At 60.7% G+C, this 10,705-nt stretch overlaps 2 protein-coding genes across 3 annotated transcripts; both read left to right on the top strand.

The window, feature by feature from the left end:
- Positions 1 to 177: 177 nt before the first annotated feature.
- CD68 (CD68 molecule) lies at positions 178 to 3,332 on the top strand. 2 transcript variants are annotated; one of them, XM_039910924.1, is made up of 6 exons: positions 178 to 398; positions 618 to 1,354; positions 1,616 to 1,747; positions 1,916 to 1,988; positions 2,259 to 2,426; positions 2,992 to 3,332. In XM_039910924.1, the coding sequence occupies exons 1-6, from the start codon at positions 338 to 340 to the stop codon at positions 3,129 to 3,131; spliced, it is 1,311 nt and encodes a 436-aa protein (XP_039766858.1). In that variant the 5' UTR covers positions 178 to 337; the 3' UTR covers positions 3,132 to 3,332. The 2 variants fall into 2 exon arrangements, with proteins under 2 accessions (XP_039766858.1, XP_028912136.1); XM_029056303.1 differs by having other exon boundaries at positions 182 to 398; positions 618 to 1,339.
- A 961-nt stretch (positions 3,333 to 4,293) lies between these two features.
- MPDU1 (mannose-P-dolichol utilization defect 1) lies at positions 4,294 to 8,953 on the top strand. Its single transcript, XM_029056306.2, has 7 exons — positions 4,294 to 4,466; positions 6,287 to 6,352; positions 6,467 to 6,599; positions 7,544 to 7,629; positions 7,987 to 8,105; positions 8,203 to 8,313; positions 8,437 to 8,953. The coding sequence occupies exons 1-7, from the start codon at positions 4,301 to 4,303 to the stop codon at positions 8,569 to 8,571; spliced, it is 816 nt and encodes a 271-aa protein (XP_028912139.1). The 5' UTR covers positions 4,294 to 4,300; the 3' UTR covers positions 8,572 to 8,953.
- The last annotated feature ends 1,752 nt before the right edge of the window (positions 8,954 to 10,705 follow it).

Below are 10,705 nucleotides of genomic sequence, written 5' to 3'. Positions count from 1 at the left end.
GCAGCGCTGGGTGGGGCGGGTCGGTGAGGGGCTCCCACGGGTGCTCCTCCCCCCGCCCCTCCCCTGCCTGTCCTCGCTGTGTGCAGGTCCCCCCACCTCGTCAGCTGCTCCTGAGTCACTGCCCATGCGAGGAGCAGAGGTGGCTGAGTCAGGAGCCCGGGGGGTTGGGGCTGGGGTCTGGACGGGAGGGAGTTTCGTTTCCGCGAATATCCCAAAAAAGTGGAACTAAGGGGTGGGGAGATAGGGAGCCACCGGGCGGCCGGCGGCAGCGGCTTGGGCAGACGGAGCCCGGCGGTCGGCGGAGAAGGAAGCCCAGCTCGACACCGCTTCCCCGAACATGCGGCCCTCCCCGGCCTTCCTGTTCTGGGGGGCCGCGCTGGTCCTGGGGCTGCCGACAGGTACCGGCCGGGGCCCGGGACCCTCCTCCTCTGGGGGAACGGACCGCTGGGGGGCTGCCTGCAGGTCACGGGGGTCGCGGCCGCTCCCGGGGGAGCCCGTTTGGGGCTGAGGGGGGCGGGGTGGGGTGAGGAGTGGAGAGGGGGGCGGGGATGGGGGGGAAGGAGGTAGGGACCCCTCCGGGAGGGACCTCTCCATGGGGCTGACCCTTCCCCTTCCAGCCCAGGGCTCCCAGTGCAGGGCCAACTGTCCCCACAAAAAGTCAGCCACCCTGGTGCCATCCTTTACCGTGACGCCCACGGCGACCAGCGGCCCCACCACCACGGCGCATCAGACCACCTCTGACCACGGCACCACCACCAGCCACGAGACCACTACTAGTCAGGGGACCAGCACGCCTCACACCACCACCACCGGCCACCAGACCACTAGCCACGGGTCCAGCACGCCTCACACCACCACCGGCCACCAGACCACTAGTCACAGGACCAGCACGCCTCACACCACCACCACCACCGGCCACCGGACCACCAGTCACAGGACCAGCACGCCTCACACCACCACCACCGGTCACGGGACCACCACCGGCCACCGGACCACTAGTCACGGGACCAGCACGCCTCACACCACCACCACCGGCCACGGGACCACCACCGGCCACCAGAACACCAGTCACAGTACTACCACTAGTCACGGGACCAGCACGCCTCACAAAACGACCACCAGACACCCAACCACCAGCCATGGGACCACCACTAGTCACGGGACCAGCACTGGGCACTGGACCGCCAGGCCCACCATCCGGCCCGGGCCGCCCCCGCCCCCTCCGAGCCCCGGGAAGGCCGTGGGCAACTACACCGTCTTCAACGGCTCCCAGCCCTGCCTGCGTCTTCGGGCCGAAATCCGGCTCTGGGTCTTGTACCAGGCCCAGGAAGAAGGGGAGGTGCAGAGGGTGGGGGTGAGGTTGGGGGAACTGTGGGGGCAGGGAGGAAGCCGGGGTGGGTGGGGGGCGGGGATGGATGGACTGAGGCGGTTAATGAGGAAGGGAAGGGGCAGGGTGGGGCCTAAGCCTAACCTAACCCTCTCTCCTCTCTCCCAACTTCCTCCTCCGGTCCTCTGCCTGCTGGGCCTCCCTCCCCCTCCCTGTCTGTCTCTCTGATCCTCTGCCCCCGTGCCTTGCACCCCTCTGCCCTCCCTCCCTCTGGATGCCCCCCGCCAGGGGCCCCGCCGTCTCTGGGGCAGCATGGTCCTGTCACCCAAAAGCACGAACGTGTCGGGGAGCTGTGAGGGGTTCAGCAGCAATCTGGAACTTTCCTTCCCCCAAGGGAAGCTGAACTTTAGCTTCCGGCAGGTAGGAGATCCCTTCTCTTCCCCTTGCCCTCCCCCGCCCAGGACCCCCACTCCCCTCCACCCTCCCTTAACCTGCTGGCCTGCCCCCCACCCCCCAGATCCCCCAGTTCCTTCTGCCCTCCCTTGACTCAGTGACCTTTCTGCGGCACCTGGCTCTCTCCCACTACAGGACTCCATGCAGGACACCGTATACCTACACAACACTCAAGTCCACCTGCAAGTGGCATTTCCCCACAGCAGCGGTATGTGCCCGTCGGGTACCCAGACCCCCAGGGCGGAGAGGGGAGAAAGAGGCGGGGAGTCTGGACCCCCATGGGGTGAGGGGTGGGGCCCCCAGGGGGAGAGGGGTGCAGCATCCAGTCTCCCAGGGTGAAGAGCGGGGAAAGGGGTGGGAAGGGATGTCTGGACCCATGGAGGGATAGTAGGGGGTGGGGTGGGGTGGGGGTGTCCCTGGGTGAGGGGTGTCCGGAACCCTGTTGAGCCTAAACCTGCCCCTCGCTGGCCACCTTCAGTCTGGGACTTTAAGTTCAACACCTCCCTGCGAGCCCTGGAGGCCCCACTGGGCCGCAGCTTCCTCTGCAGCAATGCCAGCCTGGACTTGAACCCCACCCTCGGCCTCCACCTCCTCTCCCTGCAACTCCAGGCTGCCCAGCTGCCCAACTCCACGGACTTCAGCCAAGGTCAGCACCCTATCAGCCCCTCCCCCACCCATCTCTGTTCCCGATTCCCTCCTCGACCCCCGACCTCCCCGTGACCCCAGACCCCTGCTCTGGCTCCTCTTTTGTGTAAATCAGAGCTATTTATGGAGCGCTTGCTGTGTGCAGAGCACTGGGCTGAGCCCCATAAAACAGACGTGGTAGATGCCAGCCCTGCCCTGGAGGAGCTGCCAGTCCAGTGTCCCTGGCCAGCCGGCCCCTCCCTCCCTGCCCCGGTCAGGGGTCTGGCGGTGGTCATCTTGGAGAAGACCCCCGCCTGGATACAGGGGGTCCCGTTCCCCCACAGAGTGGCCAAGTGGATAGAACCCCGGGCCAGGGAGTCAGAAGGACCTGGGTTCTAATCCGCCTTCATGATTAGTGTTGATCACAGGCCCCTTCGCAGGCAGGGCCTGTTTCTGATCTGCTTCATCTCTCCTGGTTCCCTGTGGGTTCCGGTGGGGTGTGTGTCGGGGGGGTCCCTCTCCCCTGGGAGTCTCCAAAGATTGCCTACTGGGACCCCACCCCGTCTCTCTCTCCCACCTCCCCACAGCCGTGACCTGCCCCGGGGACAGGAGTTCCCTGGTGCCACTCGTGGTGGGCCTGATCCTACTGGCCCTCATCCTCCTCGCCCTCATCGCCTTCTGCGTCTCCCGCCACCACCGCCGGACGGCCAGCTACCAGCCCCTGTGAGCCGCAGCCGCCCCTCGACCCCTGCCCCCGGGCCCTTCCCGGGAAAGAGCGGCAGAGGCCGGCACGGGGAAGGAGTACGGGCTTTATTGGGGATCCGGGGCTGAGACCACCTCTCCCCCCGACCCCGCCTCATCCAGGAAGGGCGGGAGGGCAGCCGCTCGCCCGCTCTACCGGGCACGATTAAAAACTGTGACCTCTGTATGTTGTGATCGTCCTGCTTGGCTGAGACCCTCAACTCCCGGGGTTGGGGGGGAAGGTGGGGCGGACAGAATGGCACCCTCCTCTCGGCTCGCTCCCGTCCACTCAGGCCTCCGGCTAGGAGCTTCGTGGATCGTCCAGGCCGCCCCCCATGGTGGCCCTCCGCCTCCGTTGCCCTCATCTTCCTCCCCCAGTCTGGGCCGGCCCCACGCACGGTGATGCGTCGCCCCTGGATGGCGGGCCGCAGGTGGTCCGACGGGCCCTCGCCTTGCTGGAAGTGGCCCGTCCACTCGGTTGCCCCAAACCCCATGCCCATCGCCGTGTCCCAGAATACCGAGGGGCGCACCGTGGCCCACTGCCGGTGCCATACTTGGACCCCAAGGGCCTGTGGGCGGCCGCCAACCCCAGATTCAAGATGGCCCCCGACCCTGTCTTGGCCCTCCACTTGGGCCTCCAAGGATCCCTTATCTTGGACGCCCCCCCCACCAACCCTTCCTCCTCCTCCTCGTTTTCTGGGGGCACCAGTCGGGGGCCGCCCAACCAGGGCACGGGAGAACCAGAGGAGGGAGGAGCGGAGGGCGCGACGGGGAGCCAGATGGTGATGGCGGGCGACCCGAGGGCTACGGAAGGCCACTCCCGCTGGGGCTGGTGGTAAAGGGCGCACTGAGCCACGGCCCCTCGTCGCGAGGGCCCCGCTTCGCCCGTGCCCCGTCCTCAACCGAGACAAAGGGGGTCCTCAAGGTAGAGGAAGACAAGATGGCGTCGTAGCGCGGTCCGAGCCGCTTAGGGCGCCTGCGCGGCCGGCGACCTCCATCTCCCGCCTGCGGCCGCGCGGCAGATGAGGAGCGGCAGCGCGCAGGCGCGGCAGGGGGGCCCGCGAAGGAGGTGGGCGCTAAAAAGGGGGCGGGACGGCGCGCAAGCGCCGTGGCAGAGAGGGCAGGGTTAAGGATGGCGCGAAAGTAAAACGGCGCATGCGCCGCGCCAGAAATGGCGGCCCCGGAAGGGCTAGGCGAGGGGAAGCGGCAACTTGCAAGATGGCCGCCGAGGGGGACGAGCCGCTCAAGCGGTGGCTGGTACCGTTCCTTCTGCCCGAGGAATGCTACGACCAATTCTTCCTCAATTGGGACCTGCTGCACGGTAAGGCGCCTCCCGTTTCTGGCGCGGCTTCCTTCCCGCCGCCCCGCCCGCGTCCCGTGGCGGGGGAGGGGGACGGGGAAAGGAGTCGAGTCACCCCCGTGGCGTCCGCCATGACGGTTGAGGGCGGAAGTCGCGCTGGCTTCGCCATGTTAGGGGCGGAAGTGCGCTCGAGGGCGCCATCATTGGGAAGGGCAGGAAAAACCCGGCTTCGCATTCATCAGCCAGTCGTAGTTCTTCAGCACACTTACTATGTGTAGAGCACTGTACTAAGCGCTTGGGAGGGTACTCCGTAGCAGACAGCACATTCCTTAACCACAATGAGTTTCCATCTCCGTGATGAAATGTCTCTCAGAGTTTTGGGGAGCCTGAAATCTAATCCCCTAATCTAATTGTCTGCTGTGTGACCTTGGGCAAATCACTTAACTTCCCTGTGCCTCCGTTACCTCATCTGTAAAATTTTAATCTGTAAAAATGGGGATTAAAAAAATGTGAGCCCCACTTGGGACAATCTGATTACCCCGTATCTACCCCAGCGCTTAGAACAGTGTTCTGCACACAAAGGCTTAACAAATACCATTATTATTATTACCTCCGTTCTGGAATTGACCATTTCATTCAGTCGTATTTATTGAGCGCTTACTCCGTGCAAAGCACTGTACTAAGCGCTTGGGAGAGTACGAAAGAGCTACAGACGGATGCATCCCCTTCTCATTACGAGCATTTTATTTTAATACCCATTGGAACCCAAGTGGTGTTAATATTTTTTTTTTTATTAAACACATTCTCTTGAGGAAGCAGTGTGATTTAGTCGATAGAACCCGGGCCTGATAGTCCGGAGGACCTGGGTTCTAGTCCCACCTCTGCCACTTGTCTGATGTGTGACCTTGGGCAAGTCACCTAATCTCTCTCTGCTTCTGTTACCTCATCTGTGAAGTGGGGATTAAGACCGTGAGTTTGGTGTGGGATAGGGACAGTGTCCAACCAGATTAGCTTCTCTCCACCCCAGCGCTTAATACAGGGCCTGGCAGACAGTAAGTGTAAAAGAGATACCACAAGAAAAAATCACGGTGCTAAATTCCCGAGGAAGACGGTGTGGTCTGGTGGAAAGAGCCTGGGCCAGGAAACCTGGGTTCTAGTCTCAGCTCTATTTCCTTGCTGTTCGACCTCGGGCAAATCACTTAACCTTTCTGGGCTTCGGGTTCCCCCTCTGTAAAACGGGGATAAAATACCTATTTCCCCTCCCTATTAGATCCCTTCAAAGATATCGAATCTGCCCCGATTGTCCGGTATCTTACATGATAATAACAACATCGGCCAACTCCCTGTACCTCAATCTCCTCTATCTCACCACGCACCCCTCGCCCATGTCCCCCTCTGGCTCGGAACTCCTTTCCCCTTCACATCCGACACCTCCCCCCCGCACACCTTCAAACCCTCCTAAAATCCCATCTCCTCCAAGAGGCCTTCTCCGACTGAGCCTTCATTTTCTCCTCTCCACCTTCCCCTGTGTGTCACAGAGAAGCAGTGTGGTCTAGTGGATAGAACCTGGGTCCGGGATTTAGAAGGATGTGTGTTCTCATCCCGGCTTGCCACGTGTCTGCTGTATAACTTCTCTGTGCCTCAGTGACCTCATCTGTAAAATGGGGGCTAAGAGCATGAGTCCTCCGTGGGACAGGGACTGTGTCCAGCGTGATCAACTTGTATCTACCCTAGTGTTTAGAATAGTGCTTGGCCCATAGTAAGCTCATAAACAACTACCATGATAATACAGGTGGGGAGAACCCGGCTGAAATTTCCCTTCCTCTCTTCTCTCACCTCAGTCCCCTGCCTCAAGATTCTCCTCAGCAAAGGTCTGGGGCTCGGGATCGTCGCTGGATCCCTCCTGGGTATGTACGGGAGTGGGATGATGCCTTCATGGCCTGGGGGAGGTGGGGAGAGGGGCACAGCCTGAAATGAATGGAGGGGACGTCTCGCTGCTGTCCTTCTCCCCCTCCCCACAGTGAAGCTGCCGCAGGTGTTTAAGATCCTGGGTGCAAAGAGCGCGGAGGGGTTGAGCTTCAAATCCATGTTCCTGGAGCTGGTAGCCCTGACGGGCACCATGGCCTACAGCATAATCCACGGCTTCCCCTTCAGGTGAGCGGCACGGACAGGCAGCGCGCCCAAACGGAAAGGGCCCGGGCCTGGGAGCCTAGCTGGCGGACGCGGGCTTTCATCCCAGTTCTACCAGTTGCTGCTGGGTCACCTCGGGCAAGTCATTTGACTTCTCTGGGCCTCAGGTTCCCCAACGTAAAATGGGGATTGAATCCTATTCTCCCTTCTACTTAGAGTGGGAGCCCGATGTGGGTCAGCGACTGTGTCTGATCTGACTGGCTTGGATCTACCCCAACACTTAGAACAGTGTTTGACACATAGTAAGCGCTTAAAAATGCCATTTCAAAGAGGAAAAAAAGCCAGGTGGCATGGTGAAGGGGAGGAATTTCTGGGGGCCAGCCAGTGGAGTGGGACCAGGGGTTTGTTTATTGTTGTACTGTAGTTTCCCAAGTGCTGAGTCCAGTGCTCTGCACACAGTAAGCACTCAGTAAATAGGATCGAATGAATGAATGAATGATCCCCAGTCCATACTTTGGGTGGGCTGGGAAGGTGGTGGCGGGAGTGTCCGGCAGGCCTCTTTGGGGCCGCAGGAGAACCGAGCCGTAGGGGCCAAATCCCCCGTCCCCTCTGGGGGTACCATCACCCCGCACGGCTCTCATTTAGTGTGGTCTGAACCCGGACTTGGGGATGGGGACCTGCGTGCCAGTCTGAAGATGCCCTTGAAGGTGCCCTAGACCGCGTCTCTGGGCGCGGGGCAGGGCTCTCAGTAAGCCTGGTAATACCCAGGACTCAGGGTGGACAGACAGACCTCGGGGCCGTCTGCCCCTAGAGACTGGAAGCTCACTGTGGGCAGGGCACCTGACTACCAACTCTGTTATAATGGACTCTCCCAAGCCCTTAGTTCAGTGCCTTGCACCCTTTAAGCGCTCAATAAATATGGTTGACTGACTAAAATTTATCCTTGATCCTCCGCCCTGGTTCCTCAGCGCCTGGGGAGAAGCCTTGTTCTTGATGGTGCAGACCGTCCTCATCTGCTTCCTGATCCTCCATTACCGGCGACAGAGCCTGCGAGGTGACTGCAGTGACTGCCCCCCAACCACCCCCGCCATCCACTCTGTCGGAGGGAACGGTGCAAATGTGCGGCCGGGGGCGGGGGGGAGTTTCCTCTGAGATGGGGGTTTCTCCAGGGGTGGGGTGGGGGGTCAAGCTTTCGGAAGGTAGGGTGGAGAGGCTGCAGCAAGAGGGATTGAGGGGAGACTCAAAACTTAGCCCAGAAGAAAGCCATGCTGCCTCGGGGTTGGGGAGAGGCCAGTTGGGGCTGTGGTAGCGGGAGGAACAGGGTGACCGGGACACTGTAAAGGGAAGGACAAGGTGTTTGTGTGTATGTGTGAAATCCAGGCCAGTTGTCCCCTTCCCTGTCCACCCTCAGGGACCATCTTCTTGATCACGTACGCCCTGGCCGTGACCCTGTTGCTGTCCCCCGTCACGCCTCCGGCTGTGATCACCTGCTTGCAAGCCTGCAACATGCCCACCGTGGTCGTGGGGAAGGTGAGCTGGGGGGCCGGGGAGGGCCGGGGGGGACCGGGTCGGACCAGGGGCCCGGGCGGACGGACTAAGCCTGTGTCTGTGTGCGCGCACCTGACAGCTCCTGCAGGCCTCCACCAACTACCGCAACGGCCACACCGGCCAGCTCTCGGCCGTCACCGTCTTCTTGCTGTTCGGGGGGTCCCTCGCCCGGATCTTCACGTCCATCCAGGTGAGGGGCGGTGGGGGGCAGGGGGCCGGGAGCCCGGAAGGGTGGCGTCAATTCCACCCCCACCCCCAATGGAGGGCCGGGCGCTGGTCTCCTCCCCGACGCCCCTCCCCTCCTGTCCGGCAGGAGACGTCCGACCCTCTGATGGCGCTGACCTTCGTCGTCTCCTCCTTGTGCAACGGGCTGATCGCCGGCCAGGTCCTCTACTACTGGAAGGCCGGCGCCCCCCAGAAGCGGAAGAAGAAGAAGAAGCACCAGTAGGGCCCCTCCGAGCCTGTCAATTGACCAATCAGTCCCTCCGGCTCCCCGACCTCCTCCGACCTCCCCTGGCTCTGAGGGACCACCCGGCGGGGGCGGGGGGCCATGAGGGGCTGGGGGGCGGCTAGTCCCCTGTCTCCGCCTCTCCCCACTCACTCTGGGCCACCGCTGGACCACCCACTGCCCCTCCAGGGGCTTCCGGGACCCCCACCCCCATCCTCCGCACCCTCTGCTGTCAACTGAGCCAAGTCCTCCCAGTCCCTCCAACCCGCCCGCCCCACACACCTTCCTCATCACGAGCCCTGAGGGGAGGGGCCGCCCCCTCCGGGTGAGGGGGCAACTTTTTTTAAATTAAAGGGGGATTTTCCTTCCCCTGTTGCCTCTGTCTCTCTCTCATGCCAGGTTCGATGGGGGAGGCTGGGCCTTAACCAGGATTTGGATCTTGGTAGAGTGGAGGGAGACCTCTGGACTGTCGCGAAGGGAAACGTGAGTCTGGGGGCCGGGCTGGTACCTCCAGGCCACTTGGAGCCCGCTCTGGTGGCCCGGGGGCCCCCTCCCCACAGTTTTGCGACTGGGATGCCCAGACTTGCCGAGACCAGACAGGAGAGTTTCCAGTCGGGGCTGAAAAGACCCAAAATGGTGGCTTCGGGCCTGCTCGGTCTTGGAAGCCATTGTCCCCACCCAGTCTTCCCCCTCCGCCTCCTCCTACAAACCTATGCTCTGACTTGGAGAGTTGGCAGCTCTGGGTCTCGGGCCCCCACCCGTGGTTGGAGGGGGGAGGAAGAGAGAGAGTTTTTTATGTACCATGCTTCCCCCTGGGCCCAGGGGGTAAATGGTGGGGCCTAAGCACTAATTCCTTAATCATCCCAATTAGCCAGGCCAATAGGATATTGCCTGGTACTCAGGGTTCTCCCCCCACCCCCAGCCACATCTCTTTTCCCAGGGGAATGGTGAGCCCCTGCCCCCTCTCCCCACCCTTGTTGGGTTTTTTGATTACTCTTATTTTACAGTATTTGAGCACTTGCCCTTTGCAGAGCACCGGACTAAGCATATGGGAGAGTACAGTCCTTTGGACACGTGATCCCCGACTCTAAGAAGCTTACACTCGAGCGGGGAAGAGAGACCTTAAAAGAAATTACAGGCAGGAGGAAGAAGGAAGTGTGTACTTGAGTTAGGGCTTAAAATAATAGGATGAGATAGTGCTATTATTCTAAGTATGGTATTTGTTAAGTGCTTACTATGTGCCAGGCACTATTCTAAGCGCTGGGGTGGATCCGAGATAATCGGGTTGGACACAGTCCCTGTCCCACCTGGGGCTCACAGTCTTAATCCCCGTTTTAAAGATGAGGTAACTGAGGCACAGAGAAGTTAAGTGACTTGCCCGCCATCACACAGCAGACAAGTGGCAGAGCTGGGATTAGATCTCATGACCTTTTGACTCCCAGACCCATGCTTTCGCCAAGGAAGGTGCGTGAGTCTGTCCGTGGTGTTTCCCACTGGCCTTCTCTTTCTAGACTGTCGGCTCGTTAGGGGCGGGGAATGTGTTTATTGTTGCATTATACTCTCCCAACGGCTTGGTACAGTGTTCTACACGCAGTAAATGCTGGTATTTATTGAGCACTTACTATGGGCAGAGCACTGTACGGAGTGGGGGAGAGTCCGATGGAAAAGTTGGTAGATGGGCTCCCTGACAAGGAGCTGACAGTCTAGAGGGGGAGAAAGACATAAAATAAATCAGAGGGGAGGGGGCTACTGGTGGGGAAAAGGAGGAATAATTCATGGTATTGGTTTAAGTGCTTACTCTGCCAAGCGTTGTTCTAAGCCCTGAGTAGAGTTACAGGTGGGGAACTTTCCATTTTTACTGCTACTGTTTGTGTTCCACCAAAATTCTAGGGGTGCAGGTGTGTTATTGGGGCAGAGCGGGGGTGGCTATGAGAAGTTGTTAGCGAAAGGCCTCCTGCTTGGAGGAGGGGCTGGGGTCTATGTCCAACCTATTTTGTATGTGCCGCAGCACTTAGTACAGTGCCTGGCACATAGTGAGTGCTTTAAGGTGATGGGGAAGGCCTCCTGCCTGGAGGAGGTAGGATAGTTGAGGAGGGAGGTCTGAAGTGAGAATTGGTTCTGGGTCGGCTTGAGG

The sequence above is a fragment of the Ornithorhynchus anatinus genome, chromosome X5 (genome assembly GCF_004115215.2).
Source record: "Ornithorhynchus anatinus isolate Pmale09 chromosome X5, mOrnAna1.pri.v4, whole genome shotgun sequence".
NCBI lineage: Eukaryota > Metazoa > Chordata > Mammalia > Monotremata > Ornithorhynchidae > Ornithorhynchus > Ornithorhynchus anatinus.
Note: the sequence above shows the minus strand (reverse complement) of the source record. Positions and strands in the feature narration are given on the sequence as shown.